The sequence below is a fragment of the Trichomonas vaginalis genome, chromosome IV (assembly GCF_026262505.1).
Source record: "Trichomonas vaginalis G3 chromosome IV, whole genome shotgun sequence".
Taxonomy (NCBI): Eukaryota; Parabasalia; order Trichomonadida; family Trichomonadidae; genus Trichomonas; species Trichomonas vaginalis.
The window spans coordinates 12,417,504-12,443,774 of NC_067206.1; the positions used below are offsets into that span (position 1 = coordinate 12,417,504).

Consider the following 26,271-nt stretch of genomic DNA (forward strand, 5'->3'; position numbering starts at 1 on the left):
CGAATAAAAAAATTGAGTAAATAATAAACAAGAAATAGAGAGGGGAATTAACCGAGAGGGACACTAAGCTGAACATTAGAAGATCTGAGGCTCTTCATAGCAACAATATTAGATTTGTAAGACAATTTGACACCAGCCTTCTTTGAGAAAGCAGAAGTATCATTGAAGTCCATTGACGGAGTTGTAGAGAACGAAGGAAGCTTCTTTAGAGGAAGGAAGTTCTTCTGCTGCGGAATTTGAGCGGAACATCTTCTTTCGTTTGTCGACGACGTTTCGAGGTAAGCTCCCTTCAGGAAGTCTGTAACGAACAAATCTACAACGGAACTTCGCATTAAAGGATTTTTCACAAAACCTTTTTCGAAGAAAATCTGGGCCTCAGGCGAAATCGATGTAGGGATTTCAATGCGTGATGATAGAATGGATTTGGTCATTTCTTCTTCAGAAGAACCTGAAAATGGAAGTTTAGAGTTCATAGCGTAATATGCCACTGAAGCCATCAACCACGACATTGTATTTATATGCGGTTTCTTTGAGGAGATCATTTCCGGAGGATTGAATGATAATCGGCCCAAATTGTTTTGATCAGAAAGAAAATCGTCAACAGGATAAATATAGCGAGTTAAATGTCCGGTTCCATCAATGTAGACATTATCATAGTTCAATGGAATATAATGCATTATATAATGTATGATATAAAATAGTCTGGCGATCATTTCGATCACTAATTTTTCGGGCATCGGGCCGTTTTTAGTGATATAATCATGAAGCGACATACCCTCGGGTAATTCCGTAACGATATGATATGTTTTCGCATCTTCGATAAGTTCAATAAACGTTGCAATGTATTTATTATCAAGTTGCTTGAGGAGTGTTAGTTGGTTTGAGAATTTTGAGTATTGATCGGCAGCGGATATAGCTGCTTTTGGTATCGATCTGATACAAAACGTTTCTTGCGATTTTTTGTTGAATGCTTTCCAACAACCTGCTAGTATACCGGTAGTAATAGATCCAATGAATGTGTAATCACCTAATTCGGGAAGAGATGTTAAATAGCTCATAAGGTTTCTATTTAGATTGAAGAAATTTTGTTGTAAAGTTTAGAAAATATTGCAGTGCTTTTGAAAAGAAACCATGAATTTTTAAAATTTCCGATGATATCTTGATAGCAATAGGCAAATAAAAATGAATTATGTAAATGTTGTGAATTAGCGAGATGTAAACTTCTGAATTCTATCTTGTCTTTTTTCAAATCAAATTTTTGTTGTTTTTCTATTGAATTGAGTTCGATCGTTTATCATTCTCTGATATAGAATCTCAATATTTATTAATCCGATTGTAAAACCTTTCAAATTAAAAATCAATTCAATTAATTGCATGTCTTTTGAATTGATTTGATTGAACTTTATATTTATTGGTAGATCTACATTCTCTACAATTTTTAGAAAAAAATTTTAACGTGCTACGTTTATCAGAACTGTGAAATATTCATATGGTTTTTGATGTACAATATTTTTCCTTCAGCCGAAATTTCATTGAAATTGTTGAATATTCAAATCCTTATTCATTCGAAATTTTTTTCAAATTTGGTTAATTGTTATTTTAGTTGATAGAAACTGCCGAGACTTATAATTTCTTATTTAAATATTTACTCTTTTTGATTACATATGCAATGTCATTGATAAATTTTTCCCAACAAAATCAAGATCTTTCTTGTATATCCTATCCCTTGACAAATTAATGCTTATACACTATAAGTGTATTTATAATTTTCCGAAATATCAATTCTTTATTCCAATGAATATTCTATTTCGGCATCGAACTCATTAAACCATAAATTTTTCATTGTCATATGATTTCATATGTATAAATTAGCATATATTGCTTGCGATTACAATTTATTCTGAAGATTTTATCATATTTTTGAAATTTTGCACCCATTGAAAATTCGGTCATATTTTTTCTTATCCATTATATAAAAGATTTTGAAAAGTCCATCATAAATGCAAAAAAATGGATAATCAAATGGAGACTGAATATCAAAGGGCTTCTATCATCATAAATAATATGTAATCACAATGTAATTAGTCTATATATTCGATATACTTGATATTTACGCTAATTTACAGTATTTTAATACTCGAATTCGCATTTTCACTAAATTTTGTACTTCAATACTTCATTAATACAATATGCATTAACAACATATCATTTTACGCTCATTTATGGCAGTAGTTTTCCTAGATTATTTCATAATCGAAGATCACTTTCAAAATGTCGAATTGCAACTGCATTATTACAAATTTCATAAAAATTAGTAAGGTTTCATTACAGATTTATTTTAAACTAAAATAAATACAGATATTAGCATATAGTTAAAATGATATGGCGCAGTTGGTCGACATGTAATCCCATAATCAACACTCCTATCAATAACAGATGAAAACTTAGGAGGAAGTGGATTTTCGAACCCATCATTTCCAAAAAACATTCGAATATATGAACTCATAAAGCGAGCAGCATTTGCTACATAAACCCTGAATTTTTCTGGTTTGACAGGCGTATATTCTAAATAATACATAGTTTTATTAAATTGTATGAAAAATGTGTTATCATATGTATTTATGCATACCATGTATCTTTTATTTAACGTTGCATTAAAGCTTGTATCTTGTTGATGCAACCTCTTTCCATTTTTTTCCCAAATAAACTGCATAACTGGCTTCCACATAAATAGCCAGAGAGATGTATGCTCACTAACAAATCCTACTACATATCCACCTGTACCATTTTCCCATAGAAACTCCATACATTTTCTACCAAAAACAATATCGCTGCTTGCGTATTTAGCGTAATATCCGTCATCAAAATAGATGTTAAAAGCGAGTCTATGTAAAGACTTTTGGATAAACGATAATTTCTCTCTCAAATTTAAACAACATGCTTTAAATGGATAAATATTAATGTATGATATATGAACACAAAATGGGTAAATCTCCGGTAGAAATTCTGAAAATTATTCACAATGAATATAAAGAAAGATTTTTTCGAGACAGTTTGCCCAGGATTTAAAGAAGGTGTTGTTAAAGTATATTATTCTGGAAAAGTTGTTGCAATAGGTCATAATAATACCACAAAATAACGCCATTTCGTTGTTTCATCAAATGGAATCTTTCTAGTTAAGGTTTTAAGCTTTGGAATTATAAGAACATCAAAGAAGATATCCTATTAAGACCTTGAATCGATCAATGTTACAGGAACTCTTTGTAGTTTTAGCTGCAGAGAATTTCAGATCAGAATTCGATCACGAAAGATCGAAAAAATCGCTGGAATTGTCGAATATATCAGAAATTTACAGTTTCCATCAAGTGTTCATCCACTTTCTTCGAACTTACAAGTTACAATTGATAAATACAGAGATGCTGGAAAGAAAAAGTACAAAACAAGATTTATTTTTGCAGACAGACTAACATCATGCGCAATGCACTTTAATAGAGACCTCAAAATCGATGAAATTAGACCATATTTGAAATATCCAGCCTTAGAATACAATACTTTCTCAATAACTCAAGAAATCCTCGATTCTGATCTCTTTCCAATCCTAGAATTAGCATTATCTTTCGAAAATACCTTAAGAATTTTGAAATTCCAAGGAATTACTTTGATTTCTGCCTTGAACAAATGCTCAAACATACTTTCCCGCAATGTTAATACCAAGAAACTGCTCATTGAGCAATGTGACCTTACAAATGCTTCACAATTTAAAAGAAAAATACAATCCAACGAAATTGTATTCAGAATATGCGATGCAACAGATGACAGGTTTGTTTCCTTCTTCGAACAGCTCAGCCAATCGTGTCAAAACATCAGAAGTCTCTCATTTGATCACTCAATCCTTGAATCTTCATCAATTTCATCAGTATTCCAGTGCATTTTCTTCAATGAATGCTTCCATCATTTGGAAGAGCTCTGTTTCGATGCTTTTGGAGATATTCCTGACTTAGAAATGCACGTTGGCTCTTTAGCAGCTTGTAGTTGGGCCATGACCTCCAAATGTGTGAAGAAATTGTCAGTTATAGGCTGTACGTTCGATACAAGTAGTTTGTTGCAAAAGATTTTAAGTTTCGATATCGGATTACAGGAAATTCACCTTGGAGAGAACACATTTAGACAGAGGATACCATTAAACATGTCACCACGTAACTGTGGATTCCTAGATTTGTCCAGATCTAATATTGGAATTTTGGCCATTTCATCTTTCATCGAATCAGTTGTTTCTGGTGTAATAGACTGCAGAGGAATTGATTTGTCGTACGCCAGAATGACCAATCCAGAGTTTATTCAAATGCTGGCCCTTCTTTCCGCTGATGTTGTTGTAATGCCATCTTTGGAGTGCTTCTACTTCGATGGGAATGATATGGATACCGAAACAACGAAGTTGATCGCACAGTTCATCCGTCATCAGCCGAAATTAAGAAGAATGTCAATAAATTCTTCGGTTATCGTCAAAGGTTCTAATACAGGATTGACGCAGCTCTTCGATTCATTGCTATCCTTACAATCTCTCGAGAGTTTGTCCATGAGAGGAATGGAAAATACGATGAATTATTCTTGTGGTGAAATGTGGACACCTTTCTTAAGAGAAATCGCTAAAAGAGGGACAATGAAGTACTTGGACCTTACCGATCAATGCGTAAAAGATGATTGCATCGATATAATTTTATCGATGAACTCTTTAGAAGAATTATGGCTTGACAGATGTTCTGCATCATCATTTACCTCCCTTAGTAACTTTATCAAGAAGGCAATTGACAGTAATTTGAAATTATGCGGTTGGCCTCACAGGGAAATACAAAGAATCAAATCAGCGCCAACAATTTCATCATCAGAAAGAGAGATAATCGAAGACCAAGAGAAATTGCTGCACGCACAGTTTATTGAAAGATTTTCTTATTTATGCAACGATACGAATGAAACAAGGGCTGAAATCATACGTAAGAGATTTGTTTTGAGTGAACCAACATACGAAGAACTCATCGTAAGAGTAAATCTCGAAGATGAAACTCAAAATAAAAAAGATGACCTTTTGAATTCGTTATTGAATGAAACAGTGAAAGATATCATTGTAAGTAATGGAATACCAATTGATTACGATCCAATCTCTGATACAATCAATAGCGCTAAGTCTGAATTTTCATTGGATTCTTTGATTCAAAAATATGTTTGATAAATTGTCGGTTTTTTAAATGCTTTTTGTTTATTTTCATACCTCTTATATATTTTTTTGATAGCTCATCATGTTGAGAATCAAAATATAGATGACTCTATTTTCATAACTTTACTAGATTAATAAATTGATTCTAGAGTTCGTGGATAGAAGAATCTATATTTGTTTGCTCTCAAATCAAGTTTAACAAAATTTGGAAATAAGTATTCTTTAAAACTCATGATGATTTCTACATTGAATTGACTAAATCGTTAATAACAACTATGCACTAAAAGAAGGTATCTAAAAAAGAAAAAGTTGAATGGAAACATTAATCACTTATCATTTCAATAAAACAATATGAAAATGCTGATTAGTGCTCTTCATCTTACGTTTTGGGCATTTAGTTTATTTTCCTCTCGATAATTTCGAATTTGATAAAATATTTAGATAAAAAGTGAATAATTTGAGTTGAGAATACTTAACTTTTTTGCTATCATGCCCAACGATGTTATCCTGTTAATCAGTATTAGAGGCAATTTTAAAATATATGTGATAATTTTCATTCCTCATAAATGAGGATGAAATTTATGATTTAATCTATTAATGCTAGATATCTAAGGTATGATTTCAAATTCAATATCAAGGTATTGATTGAACTCAAGAATTTTCAATCATTAGTGGTATTTATGTATGGTATTTAATGTGTATTTAAATATTGTAAAGTCGAAATATGGTTAAATATATGAGAAGATTTACTGAGCCTTAAGAGCAAACTTACGTTCGAAGAGGCACTTGTGGCGACGGGATTCCTGAGCTGTAAGCTTGTTAGCATACTTTGGTGCAAGCTTGTTGCGAAGGGACTTCTCCTGGTGCTTGCGGAGATCGATTGGGACGAGCTTGGCCTTAGCATACTTCTCTTCAAGAGCCTTGCGCTGTGTAACCATAAGGATAGACTTAACGCGAGCAACATCACGGCGTGTGTTCTTGATTTCTGTCAATTTGGTAGCAGCAGCAGAGGCAGCCTTTTGACCCTTAAGTTCGAAAAGCTTCTTCTCGAGGCCAGCAAGTTCATCGAGAAGTTCTTGGCGTGACTTTTTAATAAGTTCCTTACCCTTGAGGTGGCCCATTCTGAAAGGTCGGCCATCAGTCACTTTTTCTCAAAAACTCTGGGATTCTTGAGAGCTATTTACTAATGAAATACAAATGTATTAAAAGCATACTTATAAATAAATTGTATTTTATTGAATAACTCAATGTTTTATTCAATTTGAATTTTATTTTCAGTCAAATTCATTATCTAGCTCTTGAATAATCATATACACATCCATGACATCATGACATTTCAAGAATTCAGTCATTAGTATTTTAACTTATGCAAATTTTTCCGCTGAAAAATTTACCAAAATGACCATTTTTGAAAGGGTCTGGCTGCCAGAAATTTCCGTAAAAAGCAGATATTTAATAATTAGTTGTTTATTAGTATGTTATTCTCATTTGCCATATTGACTTGACGATAGCATTGTCTAATAGTTTTTCGTTGAACATTAAGGTAAATTCCTTTAATTTGTATAAAATAGCAAATAAATTGAGTTTGATTTTTGCCATAAATGGTTTCTCCCTCGTTAGAGATTTGTTTTAAAGCCCCACAGATTTTCTTTTTTCAGAAATCTTTTGATGGTAATTTTTTTTTTGATGGAAGCAAAATCTGATTCAAAGCAATCAACAAACCAATCATGCCAAGGTGATTGCGACATTACATCCAATGGATTATTCAAATACCCTAGTCAAGCTTCAAAAATGATTCAAGACATCAATCACAATAATATTTTACAACTCTCATCACAAATCATAGATTTAATTAAAAACAACAAAATACCTATCAAAATGGCTCTTTATTTAATTGATAATTTTTCAAAAATTCGTATTGCTGATCTTGAATTATTTGCAGAACTTTATAAAAAGATATCGAACGAATTTTCACTTATCATCAAGCCTGAGAATGACAAATTGGCCTTGCTATTATATAATAATGGCCTTAAATTTAAAAACTTCGATCCTAAATTAAAACAGGACGAAAACCAAAATATGAATCAAATTAGACAATCCCCTGATTTAATAGCAGAAAGAATATATTTCGGAAATTTTGATGGTGCTGCTAATTTACTTTCTAATGGAGCAAATATTAACGCGACTTATAATCTTCTTCATTTCATATCTATCAATATTTTATAGAATTTTTATGGGCATGACAGAATATAATGTCGAAATTTTCATTCTTCCAATATATTTCATTGCATTATGAGATTTTCTTTCTGCTCATACTTATCATTACTTTTTATAATTCTATTTTTTCTTATACCAATCTTTTTCTTATGAACTTTTCTTTCTTTTCATACCTATCATTGTATTATGAAATCATTTTAATAAAATAAATGAAAATCCTTTAAGTATTGCAATCAAAATGAATTCATATGAGATTGTTAAATTCTTAGTTGAACATGGAGCAGATGTCAATATGAAACTTATTCTTTCACTTGTCATGTATAATTTAGCTTTATGGGATTCTTATTCTTTTAATATTTCTTATTGTTTTATAGATTTTTCTTTCATTCAATTATATTCTCTATCTTTTTATATCCACATTTGAATTATTGCATTTTCTTTCTTTTCATATATAACATTGCTTCATTATATTATCTTTCTTTCAACATTGATCATTGTTTCATCACAATCCCGTTCTTTACATATTTATTGTAAAATTCTCTTTCTGTTAATGACGTTAGATATATTCAATTTCTTTTGAAATGAATCAAAGTTTTATGTAATTTTCGATCTTTTCATAACTACCATCATTTCATACAACTCTTTTTCATTCAATGTCTTTCATTGTTTTATGGAGTTTATTATCTTTTCATATCTTTCAATATATTATAAAATTTACTATCTTTTAATATCTATTAATACTTTATCAAATTTTCTTTCTTTTCATATTTGTCTAATATTTATGAAATTATTTTGATATTAATGAGTCGCCACTTAGTATTGCAATCAGAGAAAATTCTATCGAAATCGTGAGGTTCTTAGTTGAAAATGGAGCAGACGTTAATATGATACTTATTCTCTCACTATTCATGTATAATTTAGCTTTACGAAATTCTTATTCTTTTAATATCTCTTATTGTTTTATAGAATTTTCTTTCTTTCAATATATATCATTATTTTACCTCGTTATTTTTCATTGCATTATGATATTCTTTTTCTTTCAATATCTTTCATTATTTTATGGAATTATTTCTATTATCGTAACTATCATTGCATCATTTCATTCTCTTTCTTTCAATATCTATCAATGTCTTATGGAATTCTTTAAATTATTATGAAATCCTCTTTATTTTAATATTTATAATTGTTTTAAGGAATTCGCTTTATTTTCATATCAATAGTTGTTTTATGATTTTCTTTTTCCACTCATATCTATTATTACTCTACCATATTCTCTTTCTGTTTGTATAAATCAAAGATTCATTTAATTAGCTTTCATTTAATATCTATCTTTGTTTTATCAAATTCATTTGTAATTAATGAATGTTCTCTCACCATAGCAATTAATTGTAAATGTGAAGAAATTATCAGAATCTTAGTTGAATATGGAGCAGATGTTAACATGGAACTCCTTCTACTTCTTTTAATGTATATCATTGCTTTATATAATACATCTTTGCATTATGATGTTTTCTTCCCTTTCATAATTAACATTGTTTTATTTAATTCTTTTTTGCTACATTACATTCGCTTTCTTTTCATATCGATCATTGTCTAATGGACTTCTCTTTCTTTTCATATCTATCATTGTTTAATGGATTTCTCTTTCATTTCATAACTATCAATGTTTTATGACGTTCATTTTCTTTTCATATCTATCATTACTTCATTATATTCTTTCTATTATCATATTTACTAATGTTTTATTACATTTCCTTTCCTTTCATATCTATCATAATTCAATCGGCTTTTCTTTTGTCTCATATCTACAATTGTTTTATAAAATTCCTTTTCCTTTCACGTAATTTTCTTTCTTTCAATATTTGCCATTACTTTTTAAAATTATTTTGAAATCGATAAAACTCCACTTGGTATTGCAATTGAGGCGAAATCAAAGAAAATTGTTCGCATTCTATCTAAAGGCAGCAAATCAAAAAAATGCAACATTGCTTGAAAAATGATTCTAAAATGTCGAGTTTTATAATTTTGAAATTTATTGAATACTGACCATCAGCAGATTTAAATTTTGAATATATTTGATAGCAGATGATAGCATCAGTATTCTATGTTTACTTAAATATCATATAATAAAAATATTCAAAATGAATTCTGTCATTTTCAATTTGCTATTCTTTAAATATAACGAAATTGTCATTCCTTGGCTTTACCAAAAAAGATTTTGTATAGTTTTGCTCTATAAAAATACAGAATTTATATTTATTCAAATAAATCTTTATTATTTCAACATTATTCATGAAAACATTAAATTTTCACTCTTTGCGCTTTGGAGCTGATAGTTCTTTGAACTTTGGAATCATTGTTTCAAGAAAGTCGTATTTTTTATTTTCGCTGATAACGTAGATTAATTTCTCCATATCTATAGATGTCTTATCGTCATTAAGAGATGCTTCGATGAGATCTTTTGTAAATTGTTCAACTACTGTTGCCATTACTTGATCAATTCCTTTAGAAAGGCGTCCAATTTCTTGATTATCTTGAAGGATTTTTTTCATGTCTGATTTTTTAATGATCGTTGTTTCTTTTTCAGCCATGAGTTAATTACAAAATGAGCTGTGTAAATTTTTGTAAATCGTCAAATTTTTTTTGACATCGTAAACTAAGATATGATTTTTCTTTTAGATGGAATTTTCCAAAGAATTTAAACAGATGTAACTTTCTACAATTCTTTCTACTGCTTACTCTTGAATCAGTACAAAGAATTGTACAAAGTTGCATCTGGAAGCAGAGACAAAGGAGCCTTAAAGCTCCAAATGTTTTCGTAAGGGAGCGTTGGACACAAAAAAGAGTTGTATCCCTTACGAAAAGGATAAATAATATATGAAAAATTTATAGAACAATTATTTTAGTTGAGCATATATAATTCAGAATATTTTTGCATTATACAGTAAGTGGCCTGCGTATATTTCTAGATTAACTACGCCTGTTGCTGGATTAACAGCTTCTTCAACAGCAGGGTCGAGTTCATCTGGATCTAACTTCTCTCCATTTGACGAAAGAATAGTTCTGAAGTCACCTTCAGTAAGATGTCCTTTATGCTCAAGATCGAGAGATTTAAGAGCGAGTAAAAGCTTTTCTTCTGATGGTGGAGCTAATTCTGAGTTTGGATTAATCATAGCATCAATAACTAATGGAATAAGAACAGATTCTAGCTTTGGACAATTAAAAAACGTATTTGTTTCATCTTCGCGGCATTGAGCTGCAATTTCTTTAAGTTTTGCATTTGTAGGGTATAAACCAAGAGAACGAACAAAATCGTTAAAATCTTCTTCTTTGATTGTTTCTGTTTCATCTGGATCGTAAATTGCATAAAGTGTCTTGAGCATCTCCTTTACTTGGGCTTCCTTTTGCTCGAAGAACACATTCTTCTCCTCTTTATTGCCCTTTCCTTTTCCCTTTTTACCTTTACCTTTAGGCATTTATTAACGTGTAAACGTCACTTTCGAGAAAAGTGACAGCATGATTCTCTAAATAAAAAAAATGAGTGAAACTACCAAATATTTTCCTCAAAAGTTTATGGAATCTCTGCTGAACAAGCAGATAGTTATCAAACTTAAATGGGAAAACATTGAATATGTCGGCACGTTGATTTCGTTTGATGAAAGAATGAATATCCATCTATCCGAAACTTCTGAATATGTTGGAGGAAAAACAGAAGGCGTCATGGGCGATGTTATTATTCGCTGTAATAATATTCTTCACATTCGTGAAAAACCAGAAGTTTATCCTCCTCCTGTTCAGGCACCTCAATTAGAATTCGACGAAGAAGCTCAATAACTGTATTAGATAGAACTTACAACTGTTTTTATACTTTCTGATTGATATTATATAAATGTTTTATTAATTAATTATTATTTATTGGTAGTAACTATTTTTTGCTTGCAAAAGATTCCTCATGATCTATTTACTACGAAATACGCCTTTCAAAACAAAGAAATGTTTTTGTTTCTATTTCATTCAATTTATGCTATTGAACCTCGTAAAAAACACCAAGTTCTCTATTTGTGGGCTCAGGATCTGTTGAAACAAGAAGGATTAAATTCTTAGTTTCATTCTTCTTCTTCCTCATCTATTTTGGAAGTAAACAATCATATGTGTTAAGAAATTATGCTTTGTGTCTCTTTTGAGTTATCAATTTCAGAATTTATTGATGAAATTTCTACATTTTTTCAAACGAAATATTGAAAACAGTATAATATTATGTTTTGTTTTCGAAACTGTAATTTCTGAGGGGTAATAAAATTGTAGACATTCCTATGACCAAATTGCTCCTATCGTCGAAGAATCAAAAATGAATGTTTCTTTTTCTTCTTTAGTTTTATCCAAATTTGGAGTGCCATTCTATGCCTCATCAGAGACAACTAAGTTTAGAACGGCATCCTTTACATCTTGCAAGTTTTCCAAGTTTTGGAATCCTTCGTTATACATTTCAGATGTAAATAATAGACTCAATTGCATTAAAACAGATTTCCGACATTCCCTAACATCATCAGTAGTATTTTCCGATAAAAACGCTGTTGTTAATAATACAGATGCAATTTATTATACAGGAAAGAAATTCTTTTACGATTCAGGACCCAATATTTTCTACAAGTGCACATTTGCCGACTGCAATGCAAATGGAAAAGGCCACCACTTTGATTCTGGCGGTGCTGTTCAAGCTTTGTTTTCCAACAAAGATGTTATGGCTCCAATCTTTTATTTGAAGCTTGAAGAATGCGGATTTTTCAACTGCACAGCCAAAAACTGTGGTGGAGCTATCTGTGTTCATACAGTTAAAATTCAATCTAATTTTTGTTTGTTTAAGAACTGCTCTTCGCCAAATGGCGGAGGCTTTTATGCAAACAATTGCTCAGAAGAAATACTTTACACTAATCATACCTTTATTTCTGGCTTATCAGTCAGAAAATCTGTTGATCGCTTGTTTGGTTTTGCATTTACAGAATCAAAAGTGTATCTAAACCACATGAATTTTAGTAGAATTAAGGAAGCCAAGCTCCACGGCCCTCTAATTTCAGGAATTGACGTTCCATACTTCCATTATCAGTTTTCATATATTGATCATTCGAAAGGGAAGTCACTAATATTCATACAAAATAGTAATTCAAAGGAAATGATCTTCCAGTACGCTCTTTTCAAGATTTGCGAAGCATCAGAAGGAATAATGTACGTAAACATTACATCCAAGCCATTAAAATGCCGCGATATGTACTTTATAAGATGTAATGGCCAGTTTTTCAGCTCAAATGACACAACTCTTTTCATTATAGACAATTGTTTTGTTAATCATCCAAGTTTGATGAATGACGATGAAGCTACTCAGGTCAAAAATGTTGTACGTAACTACACGAACTTCAAAGTCGGCACTCCGAACTTCAACGTCTCTTATCCAAGAATTTCAGACTGGTACTACGTAATGGCTCACGATAGAAACATGTTTACGGTATCTAAGCCATTCACACCAACAGTTACTTTCTTGCCAACCAATCCATTCACTCCTTCTTGCACTTTGTCTGGAATTATGTTTGTGAGAAACGGAATGAAGTGGTATGAATTCAGAAAATCAGTTCACACTGTTACAACTGTGAACCTTCAATCTTTGTTTACTGATACTGATGACATTTTATAATTTTTATTTTTATTTGTGTGTTGTATTAAAGAAATTTGTTTATTATTAACAGCTTTTAAACCTTTCTTAATATGTTAAGGATGTGCGTATTAATCTTATATTATTCCAAAATTTTCAATATTTTTTCTCAAATTCACAAGCAATAATTATGTTTCATAGTTTCTAATGTGTGCTCTATATAAAGTTGCATATTTTTGATTCTAGAATATAGTTGGCTGGTAACCAAATTAACTTTGCTGGAAAACGATTTTTGAGAGGTGCAATTTTTCTCAGAAATTTTAGATATTTGAAAACATCGCGATTAATTTCGGATATAAATCTTTGATTGGAATTTTTTTGAATACTTTATTATTGAATTTTTTTTTATTTATTATGGATGTTGAAACATTAATTCAGCTATTTGAGCCTTTTATTACACAAGATCCTTCTGCCATTAAGGAAGCAAATAGGAAAATAACCGAGTATTCATCAAATCACACTGGAGAATTCATAATTAATTGTTGTAAAATAATAGAATCAGGTCGGAATTCAGCGAAATACATCATTATCGCATTAAATACAATAAACAATGCAATCAACACATCAAAAATGCATTCAAACGCTATCAAAAAAATATTTTTAGAATATGATGAAGAAAATTGTAACTGTTTTATCAATGCGCACCTACAAGCATTACTTTATACTGATCCTAATATCCGTAGAATTGGTGCAGAGAACTTAGTTTACTTTGTTGCGATTTCAGAAGATTATTTTCTTCGAATTTTTGAATTGATCAAACAATACTTCGCGAACGAAGATAATAGATTAGGAAGCAACGCAATTTTTGCCGCTATACAATTATTTTCCGAAATGTTGAACTATGATTTGATAAATCGTTTCATTTTAAGCGAAGGCTTCGACGAATATCAAATGAACTTTGTCAAGATATGCGAATACATATTGAATACTGAAAATCACAAAACATATCAAGAAATGATTGTTGTCAAAGACTTTTTTAAGCTTTATTTCATGAGAATCAACAGTATAATTGAGCTAGGACAAGAAGAAAGTAATGTGATTGTTCAATTATTAGGAAAACTTGATATGCAGTCAATTTTAAATACAACTGTTAAACTACTGAGTTCTAGTAATGATGGATCAATACACAAGCTTTGTTATAAATTGTTATACATTATTATTGAGTTATTTTACAATTTGACACCAGATTCAATTGATACAGATTTAATCAACAATTTTTACGCAAGTTCTGACCAAGATTTTAATGTTGACAGTGATTCCAATATATGTGCATGCAAATTCTGGACGAAAATCATCAGATTGTTCCAAAATTCTCCAAATTTCATAAATCCAGAAATAATTTTCAAAATTTTTGGCTATTTTAAGACATATTTAGAATCAGATACTATTAGTATTGACGAAAGAATGAATGGCGATCACTTTAGAGTAATTCCTGCAGCACAACTCTTATTTAAAGAATATTCATGTTATCCGGACTCAAAACAATTCGCGGAATTTCTTTTAGCTCTTTTTAAAGAGAATTATACAAGCGAAGACCCAAGAGTTATACTTGCTTCGCTTCTTTCTTTTGAATCTTTGTTTGCTATATTTGGAATTTCAGAAACTCCGAATAGTCTTGATGATTTGACTCTTATAGCTAGTTTTATTAATTCAGAGCATCCAATCATAAGGTTTGAAGCAGTTTATATCCTTAGATTAATTTGTGAGAAAAATTTACAAGATGTTTTTGATAAATACGAGAATTTACTTGAAATTGCTGCTAATTCTATCAGAAAAGGTTATGCAACAGGTCTCCAATACGATCTAATTTCTGGATTTAAGTTATGCAGAGCGATAATTAAGTCAGAATTCGAATACAATGATACTTCTATACTTGCATGCCATGATATTATCTTTGAAACAATTTATCACATTCTTAATACGGATTTTGACGCATTAGAAATAGAATTATTGAATGATATTAAGAAATTTTATCGAACTATTATTTCTGATCTTATTAACAATGATAAAACTAATTCATATTACGATTGCATCAATCATTTGTTAGATAATGTTGAAATAATACTTCCTCTTAATGAGCGAAAGCCGGCAGTTCAATGCCAAGTCCTACAAGAGTTTTATTGTAATATGATTGAATATTACATTGAAGCACATGATCAACACTTACTTCCTAACAAAGCAAGATTCCAAGGCGAAATGATTTTTATTATTGAAAAGCTTGAGCCACAGATTAAGTGTGGCTTTGACAATCAAAATGTTTATGTATTGATATCTAAGATAATTTCAGCTCTCAAAGACTCAGGATTTGAAATGAGTAATGTTCCAGAAAAGATCTATGAAATGCTTGTAGAATACGAGAAAAGGGTCATTGATGAATTGGATTTCTCTGCTATTTTGGATTTCATTGAAATTCTCCATCTTCTTATTAATGGTAACCCGAGTTTATTGTCTGAAACAGCTAAGGATTTCATTGAAAAGATTATAAATATAATTGAAGATGAAAATACATCACAAAACATCGCTGTTGCATGCATATCTGTATTAGGAGATTTATTTATAATTAACAATGGACCTTACCAGGAAATTAAGGATATAATGGAGTTTATTGAACAATATACTCATAAGACATTCGAAGTTTTTGATAAATCTTTGTTGTCTGATGTACTTACTGGTGTTCTCAACATCTTCACTGCTTTCATACACTTATTTAAAGATCAAGAACTTGCATTCACTGAATATAATGAAAGAAGTTTCATCAGATTATTGTATCCATTAAATTTCATCAGAAAAATTGAAAATCTGAATTATTTGCAACCACTCAAGAAAGATTTAGTATATGCTGTTTATACATTCTTGAAATACTTCATTGACTATGTTTTGCCAAAAGGAAGGATTCGAATTTTGAATAATTACCAAGTAATCATTAGTGGAGAATTTAAAAGATATTCAATGGAAATAACTGGACTGGAAGATGAAACTCTATTATCATATTCCAATGATAAATTTGAACAAAATAAATTTGAAGTAAGCAGGAGATAACTACATGTAAATATAAATAAATTGTAACTTTATTTACTTTTATCAATTGTGTTTTATTTACTTTAGTATTTATACATATTAAACTCTAGATGTTTTCTCTTAACAATATGTATAGAACATAAATATCATCTTATTAATGCGATTTTCGGCATTTCTCAAAACAAAAAGTCTAACTTATCGTATTAGAAAAAAATATGCATTTTCAGTTCTCTGGCGTGATTTGATATTCAACAAATTTATATCCATTTTGAAGACAATGTACCAATACAGAGAAAATGATAAAGTTTTGTTGTGCAATATGACTTCAAAATCTATGGCTGAAAAATATTCATATTCTCCATGTTCTCACTCGAAATTCTTGCAAAGAAACAAAATATACATTCGACTCTTATTTATGAAAAGACAATCACTATTCTGGATCCTTTGCAGTCCCAATTATACAACATAAAATTGAAATGTGAAAAATTTTGATAAGATAATGAACAATCCACCAAGTATTAAAATAACCCGATTCTAAATTTTGGGTTGAAAGTTACAAGCTCTCAATTTTCGTCCCTTTTGTACGTTTATTATAATTGTAGCATATTGTCATCAAGCACGCGACTAACCAGCAAAGACGTGTCCTCTAATTTCGTCCCTAGTTCAAAAATCTGGAACTATTTAAGCAAAAACATTCGATTTCAAAATCAAGCATTCTTTATTCAACGAGTAAAACATTAAAGTATGATTTGTCATACACGGAATAATGACAAGCTCTTAGAGTATGTTTAGTACAGAGTTACTGCCAACTTGAGTTCTTGAATTTGGTAAGTTAGAACAAAAGAAGCCATATGTCGCATCTAAGGACTTGTACTTATCAGAGTATTACTAAATGTTTAAGAATGTTAGTTATTCGTCCCAAACTCGTACGTTTCCACGCGAATCTTGATAATAAATATACTATTTTGGACTTTTTGCAATAAATCTCTTTTTACCACATTAGCATATCTGTGTGTATGCTACTTAACCTCTTTAGAGACCATTAAGATAATGTTTTTTGATACTTTTTCAAGACTATGCCATAAAGTAAACGAATAATTTACAAAATGATATTAAAAAATTTAATTTTATTATGCTTTTATAAATATTGAGACTTTTTAGGACTATTTTAAAAATGTAAATAGATCAATCATTTTAATATTAGATAAGATAATCTAAAGACGTCAGATGTTTCAATAACTTCAGATCAATGACTAATATGAAATTTAAGATTTGTGTTAATTTAAGAATTAACAATGGAATCTGGTTTAGAAAGATGGAAAGCATAGAGAATCTAAAGGATAAGAGAGATTAAATACAAAATGCTGCATAAAAAGGCAGATCAGTGAGAAGAAATCATGAGGTTAAAAAGGAACATTCAAATTAGAATATAACATTGCATATTACAATATTAATATTAAAGATAATACTGCACATCATTGTGCAATTACACTATTTTAAATATTTTCATAAATAATGACTTACAAGTTAAAAAAATGTAGAATTAACTGCATGATCCAATATTGGACCGAATGTATGTTTGAATCTATAACTGAATTCATTAATGACAAAAAAGTGACTCTATAACTGAGTATCTGGCTGACAATATGCCTGAAAGTTTGAATGTGTCTAGGAATATAACTGACAGTTTGAGTGACATTTTGAATGAGGGTTTGGTTGTCAGTATAACTCAAGGTTTGAGAGAGAATATGACTCACAGTTTGACTGACAATATGACTTAGAGTTTGAGTGACAGTATGAACAACAGTTTGGGTGATAGTATGAACTACAGTATGACTGAGAATATGACTGACGGTTTGACAGACACTTTGACTTACGGTTTTAGTTAGAATAAGACTGACAGTTTGAGTGACAATATAACTGACGGTTTGACTGACAATATGACTGTTGATTTGAGTGAGTGTATGATTGAGAGTTTGGGTGACAATATGACTCATAGTTTAAGAGAGTGTATGACTGATGGTTTTAGTGAGAATAAGACTGACAATTTGACTGACAATATGACTGACGGTTTGACAGACACTATGAATTAGCTTTTTATTGAGAGTAAAACTGACAGTTTGACTGACAATATGACTGACGGTTTGACCGACAATATGACTGACGGTTTGACAGCCTCTATGACTTACGGTTTTATTTAGAATATGACTGAGAGTTTGGGTGACAATATGACTCATAGTTTAAGAGAGTGTATGACTGATGGTTTTAGTGAGAATAAGACTGATAGTTTGAGTGACAATATGACTGACGGTTTGAGTGACAATATGACTGACGATTTGACTGACAATATGACTGACGGTTTTAGTGAGAATAAGACTGATAGTTTGGGTGACAATATGACTGTTGATTTGAGTGAGTGAATGACTGACAGTTTGACTGACAATATGACTGACGGTTTGAGTGACAATATGACTGACGGTTTGAGTGACAATATGACTGACGATTTGACTGACAATATGACTGACGGTTTTAGTGAGAATAAGACTGATAGTTTGGGTGACAATATGATTGTTGATTTGGGTGAGTGTATGACTTACAGTTTGACTGACAATATGACTGTGGTTTGACAGACACTATGAATTAGCTTTTTATTGAGAGTAAAACTGACAGTTTGACTGACAATATGACTGACGGTTTGACCGACAATATGACTGACGGTTTGACCGACAATATGACTGACGGTTTGACAGCCTCTATGACTTACGGTTTTATTTAGAATATGACTGAGAGTTTGGGTGACAATATGACTCATAGTTTAAGAGAGTGTATGACTGATGGTTTTAGTGAGAATAAGACTGATAGTTTGAGTGACAACATGACTGAGAGTTTGACTGACAATATGACTGACGGTTTGAGTGAGTGTATGAATGAGAATATAACTGACGTTTTGACTAACAATATGACTGACGGTTTGACATCGAAATTCATTCATATATATGTATTGATCAATGCAATCACCCTATTTAATATTATTATTTATCAATTAATTTTTCATTACTACATGCTCTCAATTATTATGACATTAATATTTATCAATAAATATTTCATTACTATATGCTCCCACCCAATTTGACATTATTGTTCTTTGACAAATTTTTCTTTATTAAAGACACTCTCACAAATTCATATCAATATATTTTAATTATCACCTATTCCAATCCATTTTCATATTCATATTCTTATTGAGTTAGAATAAATTGAGGATGACTGAGAATCAAATTATAATTAGTGAGAATCAATTGAAGAATACTGGGAGTTAATTAAGGTTGTTTAAGAATAAATTGTGAATAAGTGACAATCAATTGAGGATGAGTGAGAATCATTTGATTATTAGTGAGATTCAACTGAACATCAGTGAGAATCAATTGAATAATACTAAGAAGAAATTGAGGAAGAGTGAGAATCACTTGATTCTTAGCGAGAATCAATTAAGGATGAGTAAGAATCAATTAATAAGTAGTGAGAATCAATTTAGGGTGACTGAGAATCAATTGATTCTTAGTGAGAATCTATTGATAATTAATGCGAATCAATTGATTATTTGTGAGAATCAATTGATCAGTAGTGAGGATCAATTGATTATTTGTGAGAATCAATTGAAGATGAGTAAGAGTCAATTGAGGATGAATATGTGTCTATTCTGATATGACTTAGTATCTACTTAGGCTAGATGCTAACATCTTACTTTTATGATCATAATTTTTCAACTCCATTAATATTTATAACAATATTTTGATTACTATTTAAATAATTTTATCAAATGATAATTATTAACATATATTAAGAGTATGTTTAATTTTCAACATACTCTTAAAAATCCGAAATTTTAAAAAGTGACAATTTTTTTAATGCTAAACCATCTTCATCTACCATTAAATGTTTCGGATGATTTGATTTTAATTCAGTTGGGTTCTATTAGATGTAATAGTGTAAATTCTGATTCAACAATTTATCCAGATGGGTATATTTCAAAAATTTTATATTATTCTTCCAATAAACCCTATTAAAAAGAATGGTATACAAATAAAATAACTTATCAAGATGGTAAACCTAAATTCACTGTTTTGGATTCATTATCAAATGCATATGTCGGAGATTCACCATCATATCCTTGGGGACAAATCGTTTCAAAAATCAAAGAATTAAACAGAAATATTAAGAATGTATATAATTTTGGACATAAATTATTTGGATTTGAAAATAAATCTATCATTTGTTATTTGGAGGAACTCAAAGAGCGTTTTATCTCGAATAGCGATGAAGTAAAGTATCTTCAAACATATGAAACAACACCTAAATTTCAGAAATCCGCTGAAGCTTTTACAGAAATGGTAAATATGATTATAAGTGAAAAATATTTGCAAACAGATCTCAGTCAAATTAAAATCAAAATCCATCGTCTAGGGGAACAATATATTCTTAAATTTTTAGAAGCATTTATAATTGCCCGCCCCAAATTTTATGCACAGGTTATAGGTTTCTTACAAAATTTTTCATTTGACCAGGAATTATACTCAAAAGCAGGAATTTCTAAACCATTAATACAAGCAATAATTAATGGCGATAAAAGATATTCGAATATTTTTGCTTTTTCAGGAAAATCGTGTGATTTAACAATCGAAGATTTTATTAATGTTTTAATTTCAGATCAAACAAATCAAAATGGTGAAGAATATTATCAAATACGTATCAGATCTATATTGGATAATAGTAAATATTCTTTCTATGAACTAGCAGTTAAATTTGAATCAATTAATATTTTAAATTCGTGTAATATAGATAATGTTACACCAATCATGAAAGCATTGATAATGTCAAGCCCAAACGAAACAATTTTCAAAATGAATGATAAATTCAATTTGCAGACTTATCAATTTACAAACCAAATCAAGTATGTTTTATCTTTTGCATACAATATCTCAGAGTTATTTTCTACATTTAGAAATCCATTACTCTCTTCGATTGTTTCAACAAATAATATTATATCAGTAATGAATTTGAATGAAAGCAAAGTTATTCGTTTAAAGATTCATTTAATCTTCCATGAGGCCCTAATTCAAAATAATGATTTTATGTACAAGAACTTTAATGTTTTGAATCAAATAAAAAACAATGACCTTCTGGAAATTTTAGCAAAAGCTTGTTTGAAAGCTGACAAAAAAATTCAAGCAGATTTTGAACAAATCATGGGTATTAAATTTACAGCGATCAAACAATTTCATGAATCCATAGAAAAAATTCCAGTTGATCGGTCTCCAATTACAATAGATGGTTGCCATATTTGTTTTGAATGCTCTAAAAATACTGATATTGAAAAACTCAAATCAATGCAATTAATTCTAATAAGCCCTGGTATTCATATCAATGTGTTAACTTATGAACAAACATTGAAGTTTTTGGAACAAATGCCAGCATTTATTCATTTGGGCCTTTCCAATATAAGTTCTGATCGATCTGTAAACTTAAATTATTTTCTACTTCAAAACGAAGATTATTCCCTTTAAAAATTTCTAAGATAATTTTATTACTTTAAGATCACATTGTATGACAAAATCGTATCCTTTGAATATTCAAAAGTATCAGATACGTTGTGGATGATTACTGTACCAAAAAACATGAAAAACATAAAATTACCCAAAGAGTTTTCAGGGAGGTTAAAATGGTACATTCAAATAACGAAAGTTGATCTCCCAGGACATCCTCTGCAAGATGAAATACAGGAAAAAATAAAGCATGATAATGAGATTGGTGATATCTTAACTTCATATCCCGGGAAATTTTATGTAAATTATAGCACAACGATAAGAAGTGATAGTTTATTCGTCAATGGAAATCCTATAGAATTTCTTATATATATTCCAAGCGAATCAGGAAATTTGGCGTTGGAGTGTAATTTAATTCACTTAGATGCTACTTTTTCATGGCCGAAATATATATTTATTTTTCCTCGTGGTAATTACTATATGCGAGGTTACCCTCTAGGGATATACATAGGGCGCAGCGAATCATCCGCTGCTTATCAACGGTGGCTTACAGCCATGAATATTGAATTTAAATCATTAAACATTATGGAGCACTTTTCAAGAATCAAATGGATGAGCGATTTAGGTACTGGAGTTTTAAAATTTTTGAATACGAATCATTTCCAAAATTATATCTGTATTAGGCACTATCTCGGAACCATGGGCAATAATACTTTACTACATGTTTTTGCTCTGATAGTATTATTATCAAAATCGGCCCAAGATTTTGAGGACAATTACAAATGTTTTGATCCATCGGTTCAGAAAATGTATGCTACAAAGAATATATCAGATGAGCAGCTGGAAAAATGGAAGCAGATATATAAAGATCAAGAGCATTTAGCAGCATACCACCGCATTCCACCTATAAGCACTAATAATAGTGCAGAGGGTAAGCATAGACACATTAACGAACTTGCAAAAAAAGCAAGAAACTTTTCTACTTTCATCAAATTCATTCTGAATGATACTATCATTAGGATTAATGAATCAATTGATCCCATTAATAAGCAAAAACGCGAGAAGAATGACTTGTTAAACGAAAAATGCATACATTGCGGATTCTCCTATAATGATATTAATACTGATAAGAATCCTTGTAAATATTGCAAGGATTTCTTTATGAATAAGAGTCATGTTCCCTCTGCAGGCATACATGTTATGAAAATAGGAGAAAACGTAGGTGAAATCATAGAATTCCCAATCGATAAAAATGTAGGTGATCAGGATGAACTCGTGGATCACAAAGAAAAGAGTTCGCCGATCGAAATATCAAAATACGCAGAATTTATTGATATTGACGATAAAAATAAAGCAGTTTTAGTCGTAAAACTGCTTTATAATCTTGAAACGTTCCAAGATGCCAAAGATTTAATCAATTCTCTGGAAAAACAATCAAAAAATTATGAATCTGCATTACAAAATAAACCAGAAATTTGGTTGGAAAAATACTTGCCTGAATTAATGAAGGAAGTAAAAGATGCGAGAGCTGGTAGAATGAGAGTGAAGATAATAAAGAAGTAGAGATGATGAGTGAATAAAAACTTTGTATTAAATTTTTATATAAAAGAATTGTAAAATATAAAAATAAAGAAGTGGTTGATAGGAATTTGAAAATTCGTTGGGTGCATATAAGTTTGATAATGTCAAATTGGGTGGTTGCATATAGTAATGAAAAATATATTTATGAATATTAATGTCAAATTGGGTGGTTGCATATAGTAATGAAAAATATATTTATGAATATTAATGTCAAATTGGGTGGTTGCATATAGTAATGAAAAATATATTAATAAAAATTAATGTCAAATTGGTTGGTTGCATCTAGTAATGAAAAATATATTAATAAAAATTAATGTCAAATTGGTTGGTTGCATCTAGTAATGAAAATAAGATTAATAAAAATTAATGTCAAATGGGGTGGATTCGTGATAGAATGCTTCTGTGTATGTGTGGCGTGAGTTAGCATCGGGTGGTTGCGTGATAGAATGCTTCTGTGTATGTGTGGCGTGAGTTAGCATCGGGTGGTTGCGTGATAGAATGCTTCTGTGTATGTGTGGCGTGAGTTAGCATCGGGTGGTTGCGTGATAGAATGCTTCTGTGTATGTGTGGCGTGAGTTAGCATCGGGTGGTTGCGTGATAGAATGCTTCTGTGTATGTGTGGCATGAGTTAGCATCGGGTGGTTGCGTGATAGAATGCTTCTGTGTATGTGTGGCGTGAGTTAGCATCGGGTGGTTGCGTGATAGAATGCTTCTGTGTATGTGTGGCGTGAGTTAGCATCGGGTGGTTGCGTGATAGAATGCTTCTGTGTATGTGTGGCGTGAGTTAGCATCGGGTGGTTGCGTGATAGAATGCTTCTGTGTATGTGTGGCGTGAGTTAGCATCGGGTGGTTGCGTGATAGAATGCTTCTGTGTATGTGTGGCGTGAGTTAGCATCGGGTGGTTGCGTGATAGAATGCTTCTGTGTATGTGTGGCGTGAGTTAGCATCGGGTGGTTTCATCACAAATTTTAACCCATCCAAATCTTATTAATTATTAAAATTCTTTTACAATTTCTGATGTATTTTTTGAAAACATTTCATATGCAATATTTCTCCTTTTCTTTCCTCAAATCTTCAAATATTAATAACTTTGGATATGAAATTATTTGGGTCTTTTATGAATTTTAAATGTCTTTCTTAATATCAAATCGATTAAATTATTAATATTTTCTAAATTATGCCTTAAAAATCCAAATATAAAAAATCGTAAATAAAAAATATATTTTTTATTTTTATTTTGTAAATAATCCGTTTACTAAATGGGACTGTATCATGAAAGTAACAAAAATCATTATTTAACAAGATTCAAAACTGGTGCAACGAAATGCACACTGATTTTGTAGTGTAACAAAGAGAGATTTATTGTAAAAAGTACAAAATAGTATATTTATTATCGTGATTAGCGTAGAAATGTATGAGTTTGGGACGGATTTTGGTGCATTCATAACTAAAGTGATACATTGTCTGGAGCAAGTTCAGATCTTTAACTTATGGCTTGTTTGGTGCTAACTCACCCAATTTAAGTGCACTAGAGGGGATTTTGTCTGTAATGAGCATGCACCTTGAGTTGTTGCTTGGTCCGTGTACGAAAGATAGTAATTTAATACTATACTCGATTAAATGTGAATTTCTAATTTTGAATTTGCGTTTTTTCCTGAAAATAGTTACAATATATGAAAGAGTTGGCAAAACTAGAGGACACATCTTTAAGGGTTTGGCTCGTGCTTCATGTTAATATGCCGAAACTAAAATAAACGTATATTGGGGGTCGAAAATTGAGAGCTCATATCTTTAAGTGCTAAATTTTGAGTTCGAAATCTCGAATTTTTCCCATATAATAACATACTTTTTAATATAAATTTGGGAGGTTCAGACATTGCGGATCTTCGATCCGCAATGTCTTCACCTAGACCGTATATATATAACCCATGAATGGAAAATTGAATTCGAATTGATAGACGTTTAAAAATGGAATCGAAGGAAGAGCAATTTCTTGATCTAATTGCTGAAAATACTCAATTAAAAGAAGAGATTAAGTCAGTTCAAGAGTTCAATAAATTAGTATCTCTATTAGATCAGGCTTATCTGATTATGTGCCGTGAACAATCACTCAATGAGCAAGTTGATCTCACAAAATTAGATAAACTCATCACTTCAGTTACTTCTGGAATGAGACCAGTTAATAGTGCCGAATCTTGGAAATACAAACTAAAACAAGAAATTTACAAAAAGTCAAATCACCAAACAAAGCTAACATTTGATAACTTATCTGATAGGAAGAATAAGAGTCAGGCAAAACTTGATAATATTCAGAAAGATATTCAAGTATATCAAAGCAAATTATCCCAAACTACAAAATCTCTAAATTCAGCTCAACAAATGCGAGATAAGTTAAAATCACAACTAGATGAACTTTCAAAAGATGTAGAAAAATCAAAAACTAATCTTAACGAATTAAAAACACAAGTAGAAATAGAGCAGGCTTCCAACATTCAAATAAAGAGAACAATGGAACAAACAGAGCAAAAATTAGTTTCATTCTCAGAATCTCTTGGTGGCGCCGCATCTTCTCAAGTAATTAATACAACTATCGAAAAATTGAAATCATCTATGAAAACATCTTCCATAGATATATAAAATTTTATAATACACTTAAGAACAAACAAGATTCGTTTTCATTTCGATCTTCATGAGCGAAAAATAGATCATTATATTCGGAAACATTATTGAAACAAGATGTTTATTGGATTCAAGCGTTTATGCTAATGAAATCTTTAGAAAATTAATTTCAATTCTAAATCGAGTTAGCACATCATCCAATAGATTATCAATTTATCATAACTTGTTTGATGTTATGCCATATTTAATGTTTATTACATGATAATATTTTTGAATTAAGTCATTTTCCTAGGAAATTACTATTTTTTGTATGTTTAAATATAATAAACCTTTATTTATATGAAACAGAAAAACTAATTTATGTTATTTTCGTATAA

General features: G+C 30.5%; 11 protein-coding genes across 11 annotated transcripts; 7 read left to right on the plus strand and 4 right to left on the minus strand.

The window, feature by feature from the left end:
• Positions 1–41: 41 nt before the first annotated feature.
• On the minus strand, positions 42–1,080 carry TVAGG3_0077830 (protein serine/threonine kinase protein; the record flags this gene model as incomplete). Its single annotated transcript, XM_001320254.1, has 1 exon — positions 48–1,058. One exon carries the CDS (start codon positions 1,056–1,058, stop codon positions 48–50), a length of 1,011 nt encoding a protein of 336 aa, XP_001320289.1.
• Positions 1,081–1,615: 535 nt separating this feature from the next.
• On the plus strand, positions 1,616–5,263 carry TVAGG3_0077840 (the record flags this gene model as incomplete). Its single annotated transcript, XM_001320253.2, has 1 exon — positions 3,479–5,224. The coding sequence occupies one exon, from the start codon at positions 3,479–3,481 to the stop codon at positions 5,222–5,224; it is 1,746 nt and encodes a 581-aa protein (XP_001320288.1).
• A 634-nt stretch (positions 5,264–5,897) lies between these two features.
• Positions 5,898–6,363, minus strand: TVAGG3_0077850 (ribosomal protein family; the record flags this gene model as incomplete). The annotated part of the gene is made up of 1 exon (XM_001320252.2): positions 5,959–6,333. The coding sequence occupies one exon, from the start codon at positions 6,331–6,333 to the stop codon at positions 5,959–5,961; it is 375 nt and encodes a 124-aa protein (XP_001320287.1).
• Positions 6,364–6,898: 535 nt separating this feature from the next.
• On the plus strand, positions 6,899–7,438 carry TVAGG3_0077860 (uncharacterized protein; the record flags this gene model as incomplete). The annotated part of the gene is made up of 1 exon (XM_001320251.1): positions 6,899–7,438. One exon carries the CDS (start codon positions 6,899–6,901, stop codon positions 7,436–7,438), a length of 540 nt encoding a protein of 179 aa, XP_001320286.1.
• Positions 7,439–9,644: 2,206 nt separating this feature from the next.
• On the minus strand, positions 9,645–10,039 carry TVAGG3_0077870 (histone, subunit A domain-containing protein; the record flags this gene model as incomplete). The annotated part of the gene is made up of 1 exon (XM_001320250.1): positions 9,739–10,020. The coding sequence occupies one exon, from the start codon at positions 10,018–10,020 to the stop codon at positions 9,739–9,741; it is 282 nt and encodes a 93-aa protein (XP_001320285.1).
• Positions 10,040–10,314: 275 nt separating this feature from the next.
• On the minus strand, positions 10,315–10,938 carry TVAGG3_0077880 (calcium-binding protein family; the record flags this gene model as incomplete). Its single annotated transcript, XM_001320249.1, has 1 exon — positions 10,351–10,905. One exon carries the CDS (start codon positions 10,903–10,905, stop codon positions 10,351–10,353), a length of 555 nt encoding a protein of 184 aa, XP_001320284.1.
• Positions 10,939–10,961: 23 nt separating this feature from the next.
• On the plus strand, positions 10,962–11,528 carry TVAGG3_0077890 (spliceosomal snRNP assembly; the record flags this gene model as incomplete). Its single annotated transcript, XM_001320248.1, has 1 exon — positions 10,967–11,263. The coding sequence occupies one exon, from the start codon at positions 10,967–10,969 to the stop codon at positions 11,261–11,263; it is 297 nt and encodes a 98-aa protein (XP_001320283.1).
• A 121-nt stretch (positions 11,529–11,649) lies between these two features.
• On the plus strand, positions 11,650–13,133 carry TVAGG3_0077900 (uncharacterized protein; the record flags this gene model as incomplete). Its single annotated transcript, XM_001320247.1, has 1 exon — positions 11,778–13,115. The coding sequence occupies one exon, from the start codon at positions 11,778–11,780 to the stop codon at positions 13,113–13,115; it is 1,338 nt and encodes a 445-aa protein (XP_001320282.1).
• A 354-nt stretch (positions 13,134–13,487) lies between these two features.
• Positions 13,488–17,280, plus strand: TVAGG3_0077910 (armadillo (ARM) repeat-containing protein family; the record flags this gene model as incomplete). Its single annotated transcript, XM_001320246.1, has 1 exon — positions 13,488–16,172. One exon carries the CDS (start codon positions 13,488–13,490, stop codon positions 16,170–16,172), a length of 2,685 nt encoding a protein of 894 aa, XP_001320281.1.
• A 5,221-nt stretch (positions 17,281–22,501) lies between these two features.
• TVAGG3_0077920 (uncharacterized protein) lies at positions 22,502–23,257 on the plus strand (the record flags this gene model as incomplete). The annotated part of the gene is made up of 1 exon (XM_001320245.1): positions 22,502–23,257. The coding sequence occupies one exon, from the start codon at positions 22,502–22,504 to the stop codon at positions 23,255–23,257; it is 756 nt and encodes a 251-aa protein (XP_001320280.1).
• A 1,986-nt stretch (positions 23,258–25,243) lies between these two features.
• On the plus strand, positions 25,244–25,912 carry TVAGG3_0077930 (tropomyosin family; the record flags this gene model as incomplete). The annotated part of the gene is made up of 1 exon (XM_001320244.1): positions 25,244–25,912. The coding sequence occupies one exon, from the start codon at positions 25,244–25,246 to the stop codon at positions 25,910–25,912; it is 669 nt and encodes a 222-aa protein (XP_001320279.1).
• Positions 25,913–26,271: the final 359 nt, after the last annotated feature.